Source organism: Marmota monax, unplaced genomic scaffold (genome assembly GCF_021218885.2).
Source record: "Marmota monax isolate L192 unplaced genomic scaffold, Marmota_monax_Labrador192_F-V1.1 WCK01_AAM20220418_F8-fsc00004, whole genome shotgun sequence".
NCBI classification, from domain to species: Eukaryota; Metazoa; Chordata; class Mammalia; order Rodentia; family Sciuridae; genus Marmota; species Marmota monax.
The window spans coordinates 13,486,265-13,505,765 of NW_026692881.1; the positions used below are offsets into that span (position 1 = coordinate 13,486,265).

The following is a 19,501-nucleotide window of genomic DNA, read 5'->3' on the forward strand; positions in this document are numbered from 1 at the left end:
TTTTGTTGGTATATATGCTGAATATTTAGGGTGATGGGGCATACAGTCTGTAGCTTTCTATCAGATTGTTTAAAAGAATTTGAGATTAGAACAACAAAACCATATAGACACAGATAGGGAGAGAGAAAGCAGATATAAAATACTCAAAACTAGAGAATCTGAGTGAAGGAGACATGAGAGTTCTTGTAACTTTTCTGTTATTTGAAATTATTTAAAGATAAATATGAAATATTAATATTCATTTTCAAAATAAATACAAAAACAAGTCTATATGAAAATTGTACATAAATATTCATAGCAGCATTATTCATTGTAACTAATAGCCATTAACTCAAATGTATAAATGAAATGTCATATATTCATACATTGAAATATTATTTGGCAATGAAAAGTAAACACTGACACGTTCTACAACAAAATGAATCTTGAAAACATTATGCAAAGTGAAAGTTGCTTATTATAAAAGACAGCATATTGTTTGACTCCATTTAATTGAAATATTCAGAATAAAAAATTCATAAGAGATAGAAGGTAGTGAGATAGTTGTAGCTAGGGAAGGGTGAGTGGCTGAAAAGAGATATGGGGTTTCTTTTTGGAGTGAAGAAAATTCTCTACAAGTGATTGTGGTGATGATTGCACAACTGTGAGTATACTAAAAATCACTGAAGTGAACAAATGGGTGAATATTATGGTTTGTGAAATATATCCCAATAAAACTGTAAAAATAAGTTGTTTTTTTTTTTTAGTTGTTGGTGGACTTTTATTTATTTATTTATATGCAGTGCTGAGAATTGAACCCAGTGCCTCACACAGGCTAGGCAAGCGCTTTACCTGTGAGCTACAACCCCAGCTCAAAGCCATGACATCTTTTAGGCAGTGGCACCCAGACAGACTGAGAGGAACTGTGCTTTTACTAAGCAAAAAGAGACCCTACATGAGTAGTTCCCCAAAAAGGCCAAACCACCAACTGACATGGCTTCCCTCTTTTTCTCATTTTATGTCTCACTTCCCCTACCAGCACTGGAGACAAAGAAGTGTGATGGCTCTATACCTCCATTGCCTGAATATGAATGCAATCTCCCACAATCTGTGTGACCTTGGGCAAATTATATCACCTCTCTGTGTTTTGTTATAAAATGGGGATAATTGATGGAGTTATTGTCAAGAATAAATGACACAATCCATGAAATTTTCAAAAGTATCTGTTACTTATTGGAATTTATTAGAAATTGACTACTTTTTAAAAAAAACTTCTGAGATGTGTTTTCTTCTTAGAAGACTTCAATCTATTTCATTCTCCCATTTATCGTTGGCCATTGCCCTACTACATGACATTTCCAACTAATCAGTCCCATGGAATGAAAGAATCTACTTTCTGTCTCTGAGATATTCTTTTTCTATGTTCCATTTCTTCTTATCACCTGGAGCCCAGTGTGAGAACTACAGAACATGGCTCAGGTCACTGCTGTCATTCCTTTATATTCTCACAGACTGAGTCCAAACTGCACAAGCACCTTGATTGCTGTCGTCCTGCAGACTGGAAAAGCATATAGGAGCTTAGCAAGGCCTAATCATGGGACCTGATGCTCTTTTCATGCTAACAATATGTCAGTGACTCTACATGGATTGTTTCATTTCGCCTTCGAACAAACTGTATCTTGTAGACTTTTATTAGTCTCTTTTCCACTTGAGAAAATTGATGACCAGAAAAGTTAATTTGTCAAGGCCACACAGCCATGAACAGATACAGCCAGGATTCCAATCAAGCTCTGTCTTCAGATCCTATTTTCTTTACTGCTGTGTTTTATTGCTTGACCCTTCCAAGAATAGTAAAGAGTTTACAGACCAGGCCCTCTTCCAGGGAAGCCAAAACAAATAGAGATCAGAAATCATGTCTTACTATCTATCTGGGTACTCTCGATGCCTAGGACACTACCTGACATTTGATAAAAATTTAGAATGTTTGTTCAACTGTTCAACCATTTATGGATCATCTGGTAAGGAATTAAATGAATCATATAACTTGTAGAGTCCTTCTTCTACTTACTAGCAAGACAATTAGAGAGTTGCAGTCAGAGATCTTTTAGAATTCTGGTCCTGCCTTTTGGTAGCTATATGACCTTGGACAGATGTCTTTATTTTTATTTATTTTTTTGGTACCAGGGGCACTCAACCACTGATCCACATCCCCAGCCCAATTTTGTATTTTATTTAGAGACAGGGTCTCACTGAGTTGCTTAGCACCTCACTTTTGCTGAGGCTGGCTTTGAACTCATGATCCTCCTGTCTCAGCCTCCCAAGCCAGTAGGATTACAGGTGTGCATCACCATGCCCGGCAAGATGTCTTTTTTTTTTTTTAGTTGTAGATGGACAAAATACCTTTATTTTATTTATTTATTTTTATACAGTGCTGAGGATCAAACCCAGTGCGTCACATGTGCTAGGGAAGCACTCTACTGCTGATCTACTCCCCACCCCAACCCAGCCCCAGACAGATGTCTTTAATGCCTCCTTTGAGTCTTGAATCCTTTTACTGGAAAATGTGGTAAAACATTACCTACTTCATAGCACTGCTATTTAGATGGAATGAAATAATGCTGCAATGCTAAACATATGGTAGCTACTCAATAAATGATAGTTATTATTATTGCCACCTGCCATCCTGTCTTCCAAATAAGCCTTTGTGAGGAGATAACTATATGTTGGTTCCCAACTTAAAATTAATGAAGCAGAAATTGAGATTCAAAGTAGAATAGTGGTAATAGCATTAAGTTGGGCATCAGAACTTGTCTCCTGACTTTTGTTGCCCTCTCTGTATCTAGCAACTATTTAACCTTGGTCAAGTCACCTTAATTGTCAGGGCTTCCAATTCCATGCCTCCAATGGGGGCATCAAACTTCGATTTAGAATTGATCTTTGAAGCCTTTAGAATTCTCTGAATTTGTTACATTTGAGATTATGAATTATTACCCTTGGTTTGATTGTTTTTAAGAAAATTAGTTGGGTTGAGTGGAAGGTATACATTCATCAGTAATTCTCTTTAAACAGTTACATGTTGTTTATTTACTTAAAACTTTCTGAAACATACTTCCTCCAACTACCGCAGAAACTTGCTTGAAAGCTACACAAGACTCAAACCCACCACCTACCGGTGAATATAGGAAGTTTCAGGTTGGTGATACAAGATGCCCTGCCGTCACAAGTAAAAGATGGGTATTCATAGCAATCTTTTATATCATGTTCTTTTTGTCCTCTCATCACTGATGATGATATTAAGTACACAGAAACTTCCTGACTTAATAGCTTCTCCATTTAGCAATAGTCTTAAAACCCATGAAACATTGTGGACTTTAGAGAATTAGTCAAAGATCGTTGTTTTTAAGATGGGGGAGGGGGACAAAGGCGCCCTCTATTCATACAGCTCAAACCCCTCCTACTCAACATCGGCCCATAATATCCATATATTATGGATAGAGAAACCGTTCCTCAAATGCCTGGTTCAGAGAATCAAAACCACTAACTTAGAAAAGAGGTAAATCAATACATCAGTGGGATCCTTAATATCAAGTATCTAACGACTTTGCTGTATCCTCCACAGTAATTACGTCTTCAAATTCAAATATCTAAAAGCAGGAGTGTAAAGTTGGGGAAGAGGTCTGAGTCCTAAGATACTACGGCAGTTGGTATAGAGATATCGTTCTGTTTTTTTTTTCTTTCCCCGTTAGTTCTCCTATCTTTCTTTTCTCTCTCAAATGAGTAATTAAGACAAGCATTATGTTTAAATAGAACAGATAGTGTCCTGTGCAGGGTGATTTGCTTATTTTAGAAGGCACCTGGAAATTCTTCCTGATCGAAAATATTTCTGAGTCTTTTTATGAAATCAGAAATTAGGACATTTTCCAAAAGTCTGCTATAGGTACACTGGAGTCTACTTTTGAGATTCATCTTTACTTCAGCAGTTTCCTACACTTTCTTGAGAATCTTACATAGGATCAGTCCTGCTAGTAGGAACCTCTTGGGTTTTTTAACTTAAAAATAAGTTTGATTTCCAGTTTTTACTGTATTCAAGAATATTGGCTAAGTCTTTGAATGATATAATATCATGTACCTAGTTAACCTTTGAAAACCTTAGGACTGAATGCCTCCACTGGCATCCGGGCATTTATTCCTATTTCTACAGCTTAAACAGGCTCCTGGGAGAAGGAGTTTCGACCGAGAAGTTCAGAGAAGCAGTTGTATGGAACTTGCAACAGTTGGTGTCGGGCGATAGGAAGGTTGGAAGTGATAAATGGGGCAGGTTTAAAAACAAAAAGCCCCAGGGAAGGAAGGAGCAGCCGTGGCCTTGGGGGACAGAGCGAGGGCGGTGCGGGGCCGAATTCTGGCCGTGGGAAGGAGGCTTTCCAGGCGGCCGGAGGCAGCGGCGGACGCAGTGGCGGACTGCAATTCGCAGCCGGACGGGTGGGGACGCGGCGGGGAGGGTGCGCGGGCGCAGGCCGCCCCGGGGCCAAGAGAAGGTGAGGCCGTCACTGCCCCCGCGCCGCCCCCGGCGGGAGGCGCGACGCCCAGGCCGCGGGTGCGTGCGCGGCCCCGGGCGACGCGGCTGGGCGTGCGCGGGGCCGCGGCGGAGGCAGGGCCGGGCTGGCGGCAGAAGATGGCGAGGGTGTGTAGGCGGCAGCAATGCTCCGTTGAGAGACGCGGCTTTCGGCAAGAACTGGACTCGTGGCGCCACAAGCTTATTCACTGTGTAGGTGAGACCCTCCTCCGGCCGCCTCTGGCCCTCGAGCCTCCCCGCTACTGGCAGCCCCGGGCGAGGGAGGGAGCCGGGGCAGAGGCGGCGCTGCTCCGGCCCGCCCGCCCTCTTGGGCTCGGGCGCCCCCTCCCCCACCCCCCGGAGTGCGAGCGCGCGCGACCTCCAGGCGGGCTCTCCTCCTCGGCCCGGGCGCGCGCCGGCCCCTCCCCTCGCGCGCCTCCCGGGGCGGGTTCTCGGCGCGCGCGCCCCTCCGCCTCCCCGCCCGGCACCGCTGCCAGTTTATTGTGGAGTCTGCGCCCCCCGCCTCGCCCCTGCTCGGGGGTGGCTGAGGGCGGGGGTCTCCGGGTACTCGGCCCCCGCCCCCTTTCTCCTGCCCCCACCCCTCCCCCACGCGTGGTGGCGCGCCCCCGTTCCCGCGGGCACGCGCGGCGGGCGGCGGGCGGGCGCGCGCCCGGCGTTCGGCGTGTGCGAGGCGTGAGGTGGAGATGGGGGCGGAGGGAGCCGGAGCTGTCACAGGCCCGGGGTCTGCCTGACCAAGCCAAGTGGGGTGTCATGGCCGCGGGGGGCAGCGGCTGCACTTCCTCCGCGGGCGGCGGCGGCGGCGGCCGGGGAGTTAGTCCTGGACGCACGGGTCGGTGTGTGCGTATTTGTGTTTGGCGTGTGCGCGGCGGGGAGGAGGGGGTGGGACCGAGCCCGCCCGAGGAGCCGGGCGGGGGTCGCTTCTGTCCCGTCGGGACTGGCCGGAGCCGCCGCCTCGCGGAATGCCTAGTCCGCCCCTACCCCCAGCCTCCCGGTCCTTGACGCCCCCCGGGTGGCTTTTTCCCGCGGGCCGGAGGGAATGTGGACGGGGGCGCCCCGGGAGGGGCCGGGCGGCCGAGCTGCGCCTCTCACACTGTGTGTTTTGTCTGTTTTTCTCTTCCAAGGTCCCGTTTCCCTCTGTGCGGCGGCCGGCGGGACCATAAGGGCTTAACTCATATATTTAACCCCCCTCCAAAAAGTAAGTGGCCGGTGTGGTGTCTCCGCTCCGCCCGCCGCCCCTAGCCCCAGTCCATCCTTGTGTCTGACTCTCCTGTCCTCAGCATTGTTATTTCCTCGTCTTGCCTCGGTGCTGCTGATGTGTGGGGAAATGCCCTCTTTTCGTCCTCTGTCCCCCACGCCCAGCCCTCGGGGAGGCCCAGAATTTCAGCACCCCCACCCTGTGAAGAGTATTCTTGGGAACCAGTTCTTCCCCAACAGAATCTGGGCGATTCTGTCCATTCGCTTGGGCCCCTCTTACCCTCCTTCCCGACGGGGTTTCGTTGGAAGGAATTATGCAAATCCTGCTTTCTGGTGTCCATTCAGCGGCAATTTCATGCGGTGAGAAGTTCTCTTTGTTGTGCGAGGGGGAGAACAGACACTGATTTAATAGACATATCTGTTGGGGGGAAGGGTGGAGGGGGTGTGGAGAGGCTCAGTTTGGAAGAATTACAGCACTTGGTTAGCTCAGTCTTTGTGTTTGAGCCTTCTGGCTTGACAGGAGGGTCTGCCCTTTACAATGTCCCACAAGGGATGTTTTTCTATAATAGATTAAAAAGCAAAACTGAAACTTTAAACAAGTGAAAAATAAGGTATCCTTTACTTAGAGAATATAAGACTTTACTACATTTCTGCAGTGTTTCTTTATGGAAATGTATAAGGTGAATTTTGTTAATGATTTAGTCTGTAACATCAAAATTCATATAGGCAACAATGCTGTAAGGTATCTGATATCACTTTGGTTGTCCAAAGGTTAAAAGTACATTTTAAAATTCATGCCTGTGTAAATAAGAAAGGCATGAACAGCTTTTTTTGGTATGATTTGTCTTGTGAACATATGTTAAAAATTCCTCTCCTGCCAATTCAAGCCTATCTCTGCCCTCCAGGAAATACACAGCCTTTTGGCTATCAGTTCTCATTTTTACTGTGCTGTCTCTGCTTGTTTAATTCTTTCAAACCCGTCATATATATTTGCTAAAATGTTAAATTGGTTTACGCACTTATGATTTATGTGTCGTTTGTCACCATCATATAAGAAGTATATAGATTTTTGAGAAACACAAAATTGGTGCATTTTCCACGTTGTGGATTAGTATAAGATGTTAAAAATTATTTTGAAGAACATTTAGTTTTGTAGTGTTTCACTTTTGTAAGTGGTTTTGTGTAATAGGGTCTTTTAGTTTTTTAAAAGTTTATGAAATTTGAACACTGTAATCCTAAAGATTTCTTATCGTTGCTTTAGTATAGATGGTTATAATGAGTTGTTTATTTTATTCTAATTCTGTTTGCTTTAAATCCTTCTGCCTCAGGCACCCTCTCCCCCCACTTTTTAAAAAAGTATGTCATTGCTAGCATTAGTGGTCAGTTACTATTGCTTGATAGTGTTTTGTTTTGTTTGGTGACTTATAAAATCCCTCTGTAAATATCGCAATTAAATAGCAAAATTAGGTTCAATCTGGTGATCAGTTTTCTTAAAGTATACTTTTAACTCCCAAATTTCCACTTTCCAGGTAGAGTTGAGGACGTTTTGGAGTCCAGAGTGCAGAGTGGTATTTTAGTCTTAAACATATATTGATAGTCTCTTAACTAAAATCAATTTCACCGCACATTTTCTCCTTTTATATGAAATTTAGTTTTTTGAGAGAAGCATTCTAAGTAAATTAGTTGTATTAAGTTTATATTTAAAAGGGGTGGCAGTGATCCTTTTGTAGTCCAAAAGGCGTGCTGTTTACTATCAAATGTAATGATTCCTTTTTTATTTTAATGGGATCGGATTTGAAATAGTTAATCTTCTGATTGTCTTGGCTGGTTATTTTAAATACTTTGGGATTTTTTAGTTCCTAAATGAGTTAATTTATAGCACTCTTTGGATTAAAAATGAATTTTTTGGGGGGTGTACTCTGGATTGAATCCAGATGCACTTAACCATTGAGCCACATCACCAGTCCCCTCTTTTTTTTTTTTTTTTTTTTTGAGATAGGGTCTTGCTAAATTGTGTAGGGCCTCACTGAGTTGCTGAGGCTGGCTTTGAACTTGCAATCCTCCTACCTCAGCCTTCCTGAGTTTCTAGAATTACAGGAGTGTACCGCTGCTCCCAGCTAAAAAGGAATTCTTAATTATTTCCAAAATCTAATTTTCCTTTCTACTTCTTTTTGGGGGTATGTGGTAGTGGAGGATTAGTTGCTGATTCCAGATTGTTTAGTTGAACTGGAATTAGTGCAGGTTGAATATGAGTATCCCTTATCTGAAGTGCTTGGGGTCAGAAGTGTTTCAGATTTCAGAGTTTTTCAGATTTTGGAATGTTTGAATAGATTTTACTGGTTGAGCATCCCTACTCAGGAAATCTGAAATACTCCAATACTTTTTGAGCATTTTTTATTAGAAATGCTAAGTGGGTTCACACAGTGATTATGATCAAGATGGGTATTTGGTTATAAGGTGATTATTGAGGAATCCTATGGGACTTAATATTACCTACAAGATTCTAGGAAGATCTAGGCTTTCTCTGATGTGATGTAATCTATTGCTTGGCTGCTCCTCACCCTTATTCTCAAGCTTTTCCCAGTGTGGGGAAAGTTGTGATTTTAGTTTAGCTTTAGATTGGCTAAAAAAACAATAACAGGGTCAGTCTTTTTGACTTATATAAAGGTATTTCAAATTATTCTGATTCCCTCAAATTTATAATTGGGGCAATTCTAGGAAACATTTGAATGCCAGTTTTTAGCCTTAATGGGGCTAGGGCTACACAGTATGGCCAGAAATTTCTTATGAAGTGAAAATTGGTTATTTGCTGTCTTTGGAAACTTGCCACTTCTGAGCACCTGCCTAGTATTTAGCTACTTGAATTAATGTTTTTAGGAATGAAAGGCAGTTTTATAAGTGCTTAGTTCATTTAAGTATTTGTTAAACATCCATCTTTTACCAGGCATTGTGGGCAAAGATATTGGGGAAATTGCACTAACTTTCAGGAACTTGTAGGCCTTAGAGGAAATGTAATGTATTCAGTTATTGTACAAAGCAAAAATGTGCTATATGATAGTACAGGCAAGCGCTGGCATATTGAGAAGTGAGAGAAATGTCTTGAGATGATGAAGGCAGGCTTCTTGAGGAAGGTGACAAATTTTTGCTTACTTTTGATGAATATGTTAAAAGAATTCCATTCATGAGAAGTAGCATGAGCAAAAGTGGAAAAGAATAGCAATGAGTTGTCGGTTTAAGCTGCAGTGATTAGTGTACAGGGCATGGAGATGCTACAGGTTTGTAAAGTTAGGTTATAAATTTTTCAAATGCAGGTTAAAAAGGGGAGACCTTGTTAGGCAACTTGCAGTTTTTATCACATTGCTTTCTTTTATAATTCCATTGTGGAATTCTACAATGAACAGGTTGTTTTGAAGCCATCTTGATAGGGACAAAATTATCCACAATAGTACTATATTTGAAGTAAGCTCATTTGGAGGTTATTCCCTAGGTACTGTTGCATTTATTCTTTTAGAATTGCTTAAAATCAATGGCATATTCATTCTTTGAATATCCTTAGTCTTGGCAGATTTTCATCCTTATAGGTTGAATTGATTATTTGGAAACAGTCAAAAAGTATCTGCTGCATAGTATGGCAGATAAAGGTATATATTAAATAATGAGATTGGTTTTCTTGCTTGGCTTGCAAACTGGCTCTGAAAGCTCAGCAAATGGGTTTGATGTATTTTGATGTACCTCTGAATCTCTCTTTTGATTCTTACCTTTTTTTGATGTCTATCCATCTGCTGTGTGGGATCTTGAGATGGGAAAAACTACTTTTTGTGGTTTCAAGTTAAAAACTTAATGTCGCTACTGTACAAAGTATCTTTTAATCTATCTGCAGATATTTAAAAATTATTTTTACTATTCCATGCATTTGCATATTGCTTTGGGGATAATTCCATTATAAGATGTCTATATCTTGAATTTTTTCTTCTTATAATCGAGATATAATTCACATACTGTAAAATTCACCTTTTTGAAGTATGTGATTCAGTGATTTTTAGTTGTATTGACAAAGTTGTGTATGTATCATGACTAATTCAGAACTTTTCTTACCTAAAGGCAGTCATTTCCCAATACTTTTATGACCCAGGTCTTGATAGCCACTAATCTACTTTGTTTCTGTGGATTTTTCTAGTCTGGTTTTTTTTTTTTTTTTGAGAGAGAGAGGGAGAGAACTTCTTTTAATATGTATTTTCTAGTTTTCGGTGGACACAACATCTTTATTTTTATGTGGTGCTGAGAATCGAACCCAGTGCCCCGTGCATGGTCACCCTTTGAGCCACATCCCCAGCCTTAGTCTGGTATTTTATGTAAATGAAATCATTATGTGGCCCTTAATGTCTGACTTCCTACTCATAGCATACTGTTTTTAAGGTTCATCCAAAATTGTAACAATTATCAGCAGTTTTATTCCCTTTATGACAAATTAATGCTGCATTGTATGGACATACTATTGTTTGTGTAGCCATTCATTGGTCAGTGAACATTGGTTGTTTCCAGTTTTTGGAGACTCTTCACTATTGACTGTTACGATAATGCTTCTATGAACACCTGTGTAAGCTATGAACACCTGTGTAAGTTTTTATGTGGGCATTTATTTTTAGTTCTCTGTGTTTATACTTAGGATAATATTGCTGTGTCATATGGTAATTTTATGTTTTAGCTTTTTTTTTTGGCAGTGTTAGGATTAAATTTAGGGCCTCATACATGCTGGGCAACTGCTCAATCACTTAGCTATATTCCTAGCCATGTTTTTAACTTTTTGAGGGACTGCTAAATCATTTCCCAAAGTGTTGCAGTACTGTAGATTCCTATCAGCATTTTCTGAGGGTCCTCATTTCTCCATGTCCTCTCTAACACTTTATATTACCCCTCTTTTTCTTTCTTATTATAGCTATGCTGATGAGTATGAAGTGCTACCTCATTGTGATTTTGACTTGTATTTCCCTAATGACTGGTGATATTAAGCATGTTTGTATTTGTTGGCCATTTGTATATCATCTTTGGGGAAATGTTGTCTGTTCAGATTTCTTGCCAGGTTTTCAGTTGACTTATTTATATATTTTTATTACTGAGTGGTAAGAATTCTTTATTTTCGGAATACTAGACTCTTCATCAGTATATTGTTTTACAAACATTTTTTCTCTTCATACCCCAGTTTGCAAAATATTACAAATCAATATGTAAGCAGATAGACTGTAATGAAAGCTAAACTGCAGTATATCTTGCGAAGGGAATAATGGATATAGTAATGGAGTGATGAGAGTAACATAATTATTCAAGAAAGGATTGTTTAAATATCTGTTCTATGTATTATTAATTAGTTATTTGATAGAGTTGTGTAATAATACAGACACATCTTTCTATCCAAATCTAAATTCCTACCATTGTATGTCACAGATATAGAGTTTAAATATCACAGATAATGTAGTGTGTACCACATTGTTCAAATCTGTTTTATGCCTGAGTTTTGGATAGTAAATAACAAGGGTTTGCTTGGAGAAGGATACCTTTACATTGCTGTATCACAAACATTTGAATCTATTTCATTTCTGAGTTCAAATAGTAAGAATTCTAGTAGTGAGAAAATTCTACACTGTAACAGTATTTTTTAGAATCTAAGATTATATTTTGCTTACATATTTATTTAGGTGGTTTTGAGGATTGAACCTAGGGCTTTGTGTATGCTAGGCAAGTGCTATACTAACTGAGTTACCTCCCTAAGCCCTTATTTGCATTTCATTAATCCAGAAATCTGGCAAGTTATATAGTTAATGGCAAATTAACTGTATGATTTTGTTTTCTGCTAACCTATACTGTTTCAAAGGGGTGTTTTGAATTTTGTTTTTATTTTGGTTTCTCTGATTTTTGAATTGGTTAGATTTGATCTCTCATAGAGTATCAGGTGTAATGATGTCTTAAGGATGAAATTAAGCTTTATGGTGAAGTATGTAGCAAAATCTGTTTGAGAATGATGTCTTAAGGATGAAATTAAGCTTTATGGTGAAGTACGTAGCAAAATCTGTTTGAGAATACAAATCCTTTGCTTAATGGATTATAAAGGGCAAGTTAGGGAAGTTATTCAGTAATGATGGGCAGCTTGTAATGATTTTTATCTTTTTATATTCACTTCGTTTTACATTTTTTTAAATATTTATTTTTTAGTTATAGGTGGACACAATGTCTTTATTTTATATTTATGTGGTGCTGAGGATCGAACCCAGTGCCTCACGCATGCTAGGTGAGTGCTCTACCCCTGAGCCACAATCCCAGCCCAAGTTTTACATTTTAAAATCTATTTTTTGTTAAAGAATTAGTTTAATATATAAATTAAGCATTTTTTTTTTTCTGAATTCATTATCATGTAAGCCGATGAAACTACAGGTGTAAAACTGGTATTTGTTTTAAGGCCCTTATTGCAATGATATTATTATAACTCAGAATAATTGAAGGATCTAGTTTTATCTAATGTGCATTTTTAAATTGTAAGAGCAAGACAACCTTATGATAAGCTTATTTTTGATAAAATCTGAATCATTTTATCATTATCAATAAATGGTTATCACATACATTTTTTTTGGTAGTTAATTTTTTAGAGGTTTGCAGAGAGTAAAAGTATCCTTTACCTCTTCTAAATTTACAATAGAAAGGGAAAGAGAAATTAATATTAAAAGGATCTTTTTGGCAACTTATAAAGACTGTGTCTTAAAATAAAAAGGGTCAGGGATATAAGAGTACCCCTGGGTTCAGTCCCCAATACTGCAAAATCAATCAATCAGTAATATTTGTGTGATTATAATGTACAAATTAAAAAAAAAAAAGATTCTGTGTAAGGTTGTATCTTATTTAGTAAAATCTCACTTGTAAAAATGTGATTTTACCACAAAGAAATGGGTTTCATTTGACAGCAGAATTCATATTAGATTTAAGTAACCGGCTCCACTGGTACATGTAGAATGAGTGGGTTATTTAAAAAGCTTTATTTTATTTATTTATTTTTGTGTTGCTGGGGATTGAATTTAGAGCTTTGTGCATACTAGGAGAGTACTCTACCACTGAGCTATATTCTTAGCCCACGGGAAGGAATTGTTGACTTTGTTTAAACATGCAGTTGGATGATGCTTTATTTTTCACATTAAAAAAAAAAAATTCTTCCTAATGTATGGGAATTTGTGGGTTTTTTTTTTTTTTTTTTTTGGATACTTGAGAGTGCTTTGTACCACTGAGGTATATCTCCAACCTTTTTAATTTTTATTTTTGAGACAGGTTATTACCAAGTTGCTTCGGCCTGTCTAAATTGCTGAGGCTGGCATTGAGTTTGCTGTGCTCCTGCCTTGGTCTCTGGAGTTGCTGGGATTAAGGCATGAGATTAAGGCACCTGTTAGCCACTGGATTTTGTGAACTTTGACCTAGATACTCTCTCTTCTTCCAGTTAGTACAGATTGTTTTCTAGGTATTTACCTTTATTTCTACCCACTGATTCTTCTATTTTCTTTTACCCTTTTTTCCCACATTTTTAATTTATTGTTTATCAAAACTGGAAGGATGCTAGAACTTTTTCTTAATCATATCAATTAAAGGGAAAGGAATTTAAAAGGAATCTCATTTTGGAAAAGTTCAGACATAACATGAAAGTAGAAAGAATAGTACTATAAACACCCAGCTACATCCACCAGTGGCTGTTCTTGTTCATCCCCACTGCATTATTTTGAAGCAAATCCTAGACACTGTTTAATATTGAATCTCTTTTTGTTTGGTACCATCTCTTTCCAATTTCATATCCCAAGTGGTTTTCAAATTTGAAGAAATACATGAGACATCTAAATATGGAAAATTGCTTTTCTTCTCTAGTAATGTTTCTAAAGAGCTAGCATAGCTGGGGGTGGTGGTACACACTGTCATCCCAGCTACTTGGGATATTGAGGCAGAAAGTTGGCAAGTTGGAGGTTACCCTGGGCACTTACTATCTCAAAGTAAAATGAAAAAGGACTGGAGATGTAATTGAGTGGCAAAGTATTTATCCAACATGCTCCAAGCCCTGGGTTTGATCCCCAGTTCCACCAAAAAAACAAAACCCTAGCATATGCTAAGCATTTACTGTGCGCCATGTAAGAGCCCTTTGATGTGAATACCTTATTATAAAGGTGGAGAAACAGGGTTAGATTAAAGATTTCATTAATGGTTATTCAGCCAAAAAATTTTAGACCTGGGATTGGAATTCAAATTTCTGTGCTTTTCAAAGCTTTATGCATACTCCTTCTTTTTTTTGGGGGGGGGGGGTTTGTTTTGGTACTTAGTTATACCCCCAGTCTTTTAAAATTTTTTGTTTTGTTTATTTTTGGTACCAGGGATTGAACCCAGGGGAATGTAACTACTGAGCCACATTCCCAGCCTTTCTTATTTTTTTATTTTGAGGAGATCTTGCTAAATTGCTGAGGCTGACTTTGAACTTGCTGTCCTCCTGCCTCAGCCTCCTGAGCCTTTTTTATTTTTGAGAGGGTATCTCACTGAGTTGCCTAGTTGCCCAGAGTTGAACTTGTGATGTTGCCTCAGCATCTCAGGTTTCTGAGATTACAGGAGTGTGCCACAGCACTTGGCATCCCTTTCTTTTAACATTTCATATTTGGTGCTGTCAAGTTGCCCTTTGATTCCAGTTACTGGTCACTTACCTGCTTTATATTACATGAGGAATTCTGGTTTCTCTATCTATAATTTTACTATAAATAATAACATTATTACGTTTTCTGTTCTCTGGCTTAGAATGGAATGTTTTACCAGCTTCTCATTTAAAAAAATTTTTTTTAAGTTGTCAATGGACTTTTATTTTTTTATTTTTTTTAGTTAATGGTATTCAGAACTACATGGATTTCTGGGCTGAATATTTCTACTGGTTTAATTTTTCTTCATGTATTGCTAGACTACCCATTCTTCCTCATTAGCTGAGGTTCTTTGGCTTAGGCTTAGGAGAGGAAAGAACAGCAAAAGATAGCCAAGTGATACTGTTTCTAGGCCTTCAGTTTGGCAAGTCTTCTGTGTGGACCAGCCTAGTTGACAGAGCACTTCGGAGTTTGTAAAAAAGGCAATGAATGTCCTAACAGTGTGGTTAGGTACTTGGCCTTTTCCTCTAGTCATGTTTTTACCAGAAACCTCAAGGGTGAAGGTATTGCAAATGGGATCAAGCAGATTGAGAATAGGATTCAGAATTTCTGGATCTTAGCCAAATGCCTTCTTACTTCTAAACTTCCTAATGGCAATTTACATTTGGTGCATTTGGCAAAAAATATTTTAAAGTATCTGATATAAAGACAAGTTGCTGAGAAGGGTTAGGAAGAGATTTGGATTTATTTATTTATTTATTTATATTGTGGATTGGTTAATGACGGAGCCACATCCCCAACCCTTTTTAATTTTTTTTAGATTTTGAGGCAGGGTCTTCCTAAGTTGTTTAGGGCCTCGCTAAGTTACTGAGGCTGGCTTTAAATTGGGTATTCTTCTGCCTCATACTCCCAAGCCACTGGGATTACAAAACATTCTGCCACTATGCTTGGCATGAGATTTGGCAAATTTTTGAAAATGATATGTTGTTTTGGGAATTTCGTGGATCACTGCTCTTAGATGAGATAATGCCTTATTAGAAGGCACAGGAAAATGTGACAAAGGTGATAGGGAGAAATTCCCATCAAAATTAAATGGGAGAGCCAGGCGTGGTGGCTCACGCCTGTAATCCCAGTGATTTAGGATCCTGAGGCAGGAGGATTGCAAGTTCAAAGCCAGTTTCAGTAATTTTGCCATTCCCTAAGCAACTCAGCAAGACACTGTCTGTAAATTGAAAAAGGGCCAGGAATAAATAAATAAATTAATAAATGGGAATCTCCTTGCTTTTACTAAGAATAAAAAATGAGATATAAATATGTTTTCCTATACTGATATGTGGCTTTTAAATTATATGATTAATGAAATAAATACTAATCTTATCATATGTGTGAGATTCAAATTGTCTAGTAAGGAAGCTTGGCAAAGTTTAATTTATAAATCACAATAAAATGATAATTTAATCATGGATGGATATTAAGAAGTTCTTAAGTCTTTGGTAACAGTTACTGGAAACAAAAACCTTTCAAATGTTTATTTTTCTGTGAGTGTTTAATGGAACTAATTATCTTTTAAAAATGATTATGTTCAAAACTACTCTAAGATTTCATCTCACTCTAGTCAGAATGGCAGCTATCAAGAATACAAACAACAATAAGTGTTGGCGAGGATGTTGGGGGAAAAAGACACACTCATACATTGCTCGTGGGACTGCAAATTGGTACAGCCAATCTGGAAAGCAGCATGGAAATTCCTTGGAAAACTTGGAATGGAACCACCATTTGACCCAGCTATCTCACTCCTTGGTTTATACCCAAAGGACTTAAAAACATACTACAGATATACTGCCACATCAATGTTTATAGCAGCACAATTCACAATAGGTAAATTATGGAACCAACCTGGAGGCCTTTCAGTAGATGAATGGATAGGGAAACTTTGGTATATATACACAGTGCAACATTACTCAGCATTAAAAGAGAATAAAATCATAACATTTGCGATAAATGGATGAAATTGGAGGATATAATGCTAAGTGAAGCAAGGCAATCCCAAAAAACCCAAAAGCCAAATGGTTTGTTTGATTGGAGGATGCTGACTCATAATGGTGATGCAGGGGAGGGGAGCATGGGAGGAATGGAGGAACTTTAGATAGGGCAAAGGGGAGGGAGGGGAAAGGAGGGGGCCCAGGGGTGGAATGATGGTGGAATGACTTAGACATCATTACCCTAAGTACATGCATAAGACGAATGGTATGAAAATGGTGGTCAGTGTACTAAAATTTTATCTACCTATTGGAAACTTTATGGTTATTTTTGGCAATAATATTTTTATTGTACTTAATGTTAAATTGTCTAGATCTGGTTTCTCTTTTGGAAAGACAGTATATAAGGATAAAATAACATGAATTTCCAAAAATTTTTTGAGAGTTTTTAAAATTTTACTGTAATAATTTCTTAAAAGAAAAACAGCATTTAGCGATAAAGCTGTTTTCTTTGTGAGACGTGTGTGACCAGGTTTTATGAGTGTGTATACTTCCTATGTATAGCCTTTCATTGTATGTTTATTGAAATAGGTTTATATGAGAACCAGAAGGCCACATAACCGCTGAAAGCAGTTTCAAAAAGACCTATGGCTTAGGTTACAAATATATAATCTTATGTTAAAGATAACATTCTCTTTGGTCCCTGTCTCCTTAGGCCAGGAACTTCCTCCTAATTTTATATGTGTCCATACCAGAGGCTAGTACATTTTATTGGAGAAACAAAGATAACATGTAAGTGGGGTAAAGCTAAGAGAAACTAGAATTTTTCACATTTGGCAAGAAGACTTAAGGTAGAAATCAACAGGAGCTGTAAATCTATGGGGAACTTAATTTTTCTAAGAAAGTAGGCTGCATAGGTGATGGTACAACCTGAATGAATTGTTTTGGTCAAGACTGTTAAAACCTGGGCTGAGATTGTGGCTCCATGGTAGAGCGCTTGCCTCACATTCGTGAGGCATTGGGTTCGATTCTCAGCACCATATATAAATGAATAAAACAAAGGTCCATCAACAACTAAAAAAAAAATTTAAAAAGATTGTTAAAACTATTAAGAAGATGGGCTAGGGTTGTAGCTCAGTGGTAGAGTACTTGCCAAGTATGTGTGAGGCACTGGGTTTGATTCTCAGCACCATACATAAAAATATAAATACATAAAACAAATAAATAAAGGTCCAGTGACGATTTTTAAAAATATTTTTTAAAAACTATTAAGATTGAGTTATCCATAGGTTTTTATTTTTTGGTACCAGGGATTTAACCCACAGGGGCTTTACCACTGAGTTACATCTCCAGCTCTTTTTTAAAATTTTATTTTGAGACAAGGTCTCACTAAGTTGCTTAGGGACTCCGTAAATTGCTGAGGCTGGCCTCTAATTTGCAATCCTCCTGCCTTAGCCTGCTGAGTTGCTGGGATTATAAGCATGTGACACTACACCTGGCGAGAATTTTATTTATTTATTTTTTCTTTTGGTGCTGGGGATTGAACCCAGGGCCTTGTGCATGCAGGGCAAGCACTCTACCAGCTGAGCTATATTCCAGCAAGATTTTGATTGTTTTAAAAAAGGAGAATGTAAATTAATGGAGTGTTTTAATATGGTTATACTGAAGTATAAAATAAAATATATAAATTAACATTATGGAATAGATAAGGGACCAGATATATTGAGGACCTTTTTTGCAATTTTTTTTCCCTTTTCCTAAGGGTTTGAACTTAACTTTAGGAAAAATGGAAGATTTTTTTTCTTATTTAATGATTAATTTTATTGTTGCCTCTTAGATGTTATTCCATAGATACTATTTTCTAAAACTATATGAAGATGTTTGGGTAAAAATACCTTTAGCTATAAGTAAGTAAGCCAGCCCATATTCTGTCAAGATATTCTTTTAAGAGATGATCCAAGTGAAATCAACTACATTGAGAAATAAGAATACTCTGAGGCCAGTTATAAATAGAAAAGAAGGTAATATAGAGATGATATTTAAAAACAGGAAGACTGTGTTGTTCAATCATGCTGTGGCCAATCTCTGGTTTCCTTGACTCAAGCAGAAGGATAGCAGGACACAGTGGAACATGCCTGTAATCCCAGCAACTCAGTTGGGGCTGGAGGATTGCAACAGCCTCAACAATTCACTGAGGCCCTAAGCAATTTAGTGAGACTATCTCAAAATAAAACATCTGGGGATGTTGCTCAGTGATAAGGAGCCCCTGGGTTAAACAAAACAAAACAAACAAACAAAAAGCAGAAGTATAAGCGAAGATACTAAGGATACTGTTGCTATTATATTTGGTTGAATTATAAAATAAACAGCATATTTTAAAACTGGATGTTGAAAATATGTTCTTAGATGGCAGCATATATAGGATCTTCAGATATTTGGTCCAAAAATGCTGCGTAGGTTTCTATCAGGAATGTTCTTTCAAGAATAATTAGCTTTTGCATGATATAGCTTTTCATTCATCTTTCTTTCCGACTTCATATATCTCTTTTCTTTTTTCTTTTCATCCATGTAAAATAAGTTGTTTTATTTTGGGATCTACATGAAATTAAGAAACTGAGTTTTCTTTTAAGTGTGTATGTGTATTTTTGAAAATAAATGTGTATATGTTTTATTCTGGGGAAACAGACTTCTTTAGAAGCTCATGGAGATCAAAATGACTTTGAAAGTAAAAAACTGGTGGTGGGGTTAGGGTTGTAGTTCAGTGGTAGAGCACTTGCCTAGCTTATGTGAGGCACCAGGTTTGAATCTCAGCGTCGCATAAAAATAAATGGTCCATTGACAACTAAAAAAATTTTAAAAAATTGGTGGTGATAGTTAAAGAGAATAAAGTGAACTACACAAGATTATGTGATATTCACCATCCAGTCAAGTTTTTTTTTTTTTAAGTACCAGGCTTGAACTCTGGGCATTCAACCACTGAGTTACATCCCCAGCCCTGTTTTGTATTTTATTTAGAGACATGGTCCACTGAGTTGCTTAGTGCCTCACCTTTTTTGAGGCTGGCTTTGAACTTGCAATCCTCCTGCCTCAGCCTCCCAAGCCACTGGGATTGCATGCGTGTACCATTAGGCCCAGCT

At 38.5% G+C, this 19,501-nt stretch overlaps 1 protein-coding gene across 23 annotated transcripts in view; it reads left to right on the top strand.

Annotated features, from left to right (window-relative positions):
* Positions 1-4,611: 4,611 nt before the first annotated feature.
* Lcor (ligand dependent nuclear receptor corepressor) overlaps positions 4,612-19,501 on the top strand; it is a 134,311-nt gene continuing 119,421 nt past the window's right edge. For 10 of the 23 annotated variants that reach the window (XM_058581168.1, XM_058581165.1, XM_046449795.2 and 7 more), the window contains exons 1-2: positions 4,612-4,748; positions 5,674-5,747. Coding sequence is in view for 4 of the 23 variants with exons in the window: in XM_046449788.2 (XP_046305744.1) it covers positions 4,652-4,748 (97 nt within the window). In the remaining 19 variants the exon portion in view is untranslated. The other 13 variants (XM_046449788.2, XM_046449789.2, XM_046449801.2 and 10 more) reach the window with 7 other exon arrangements.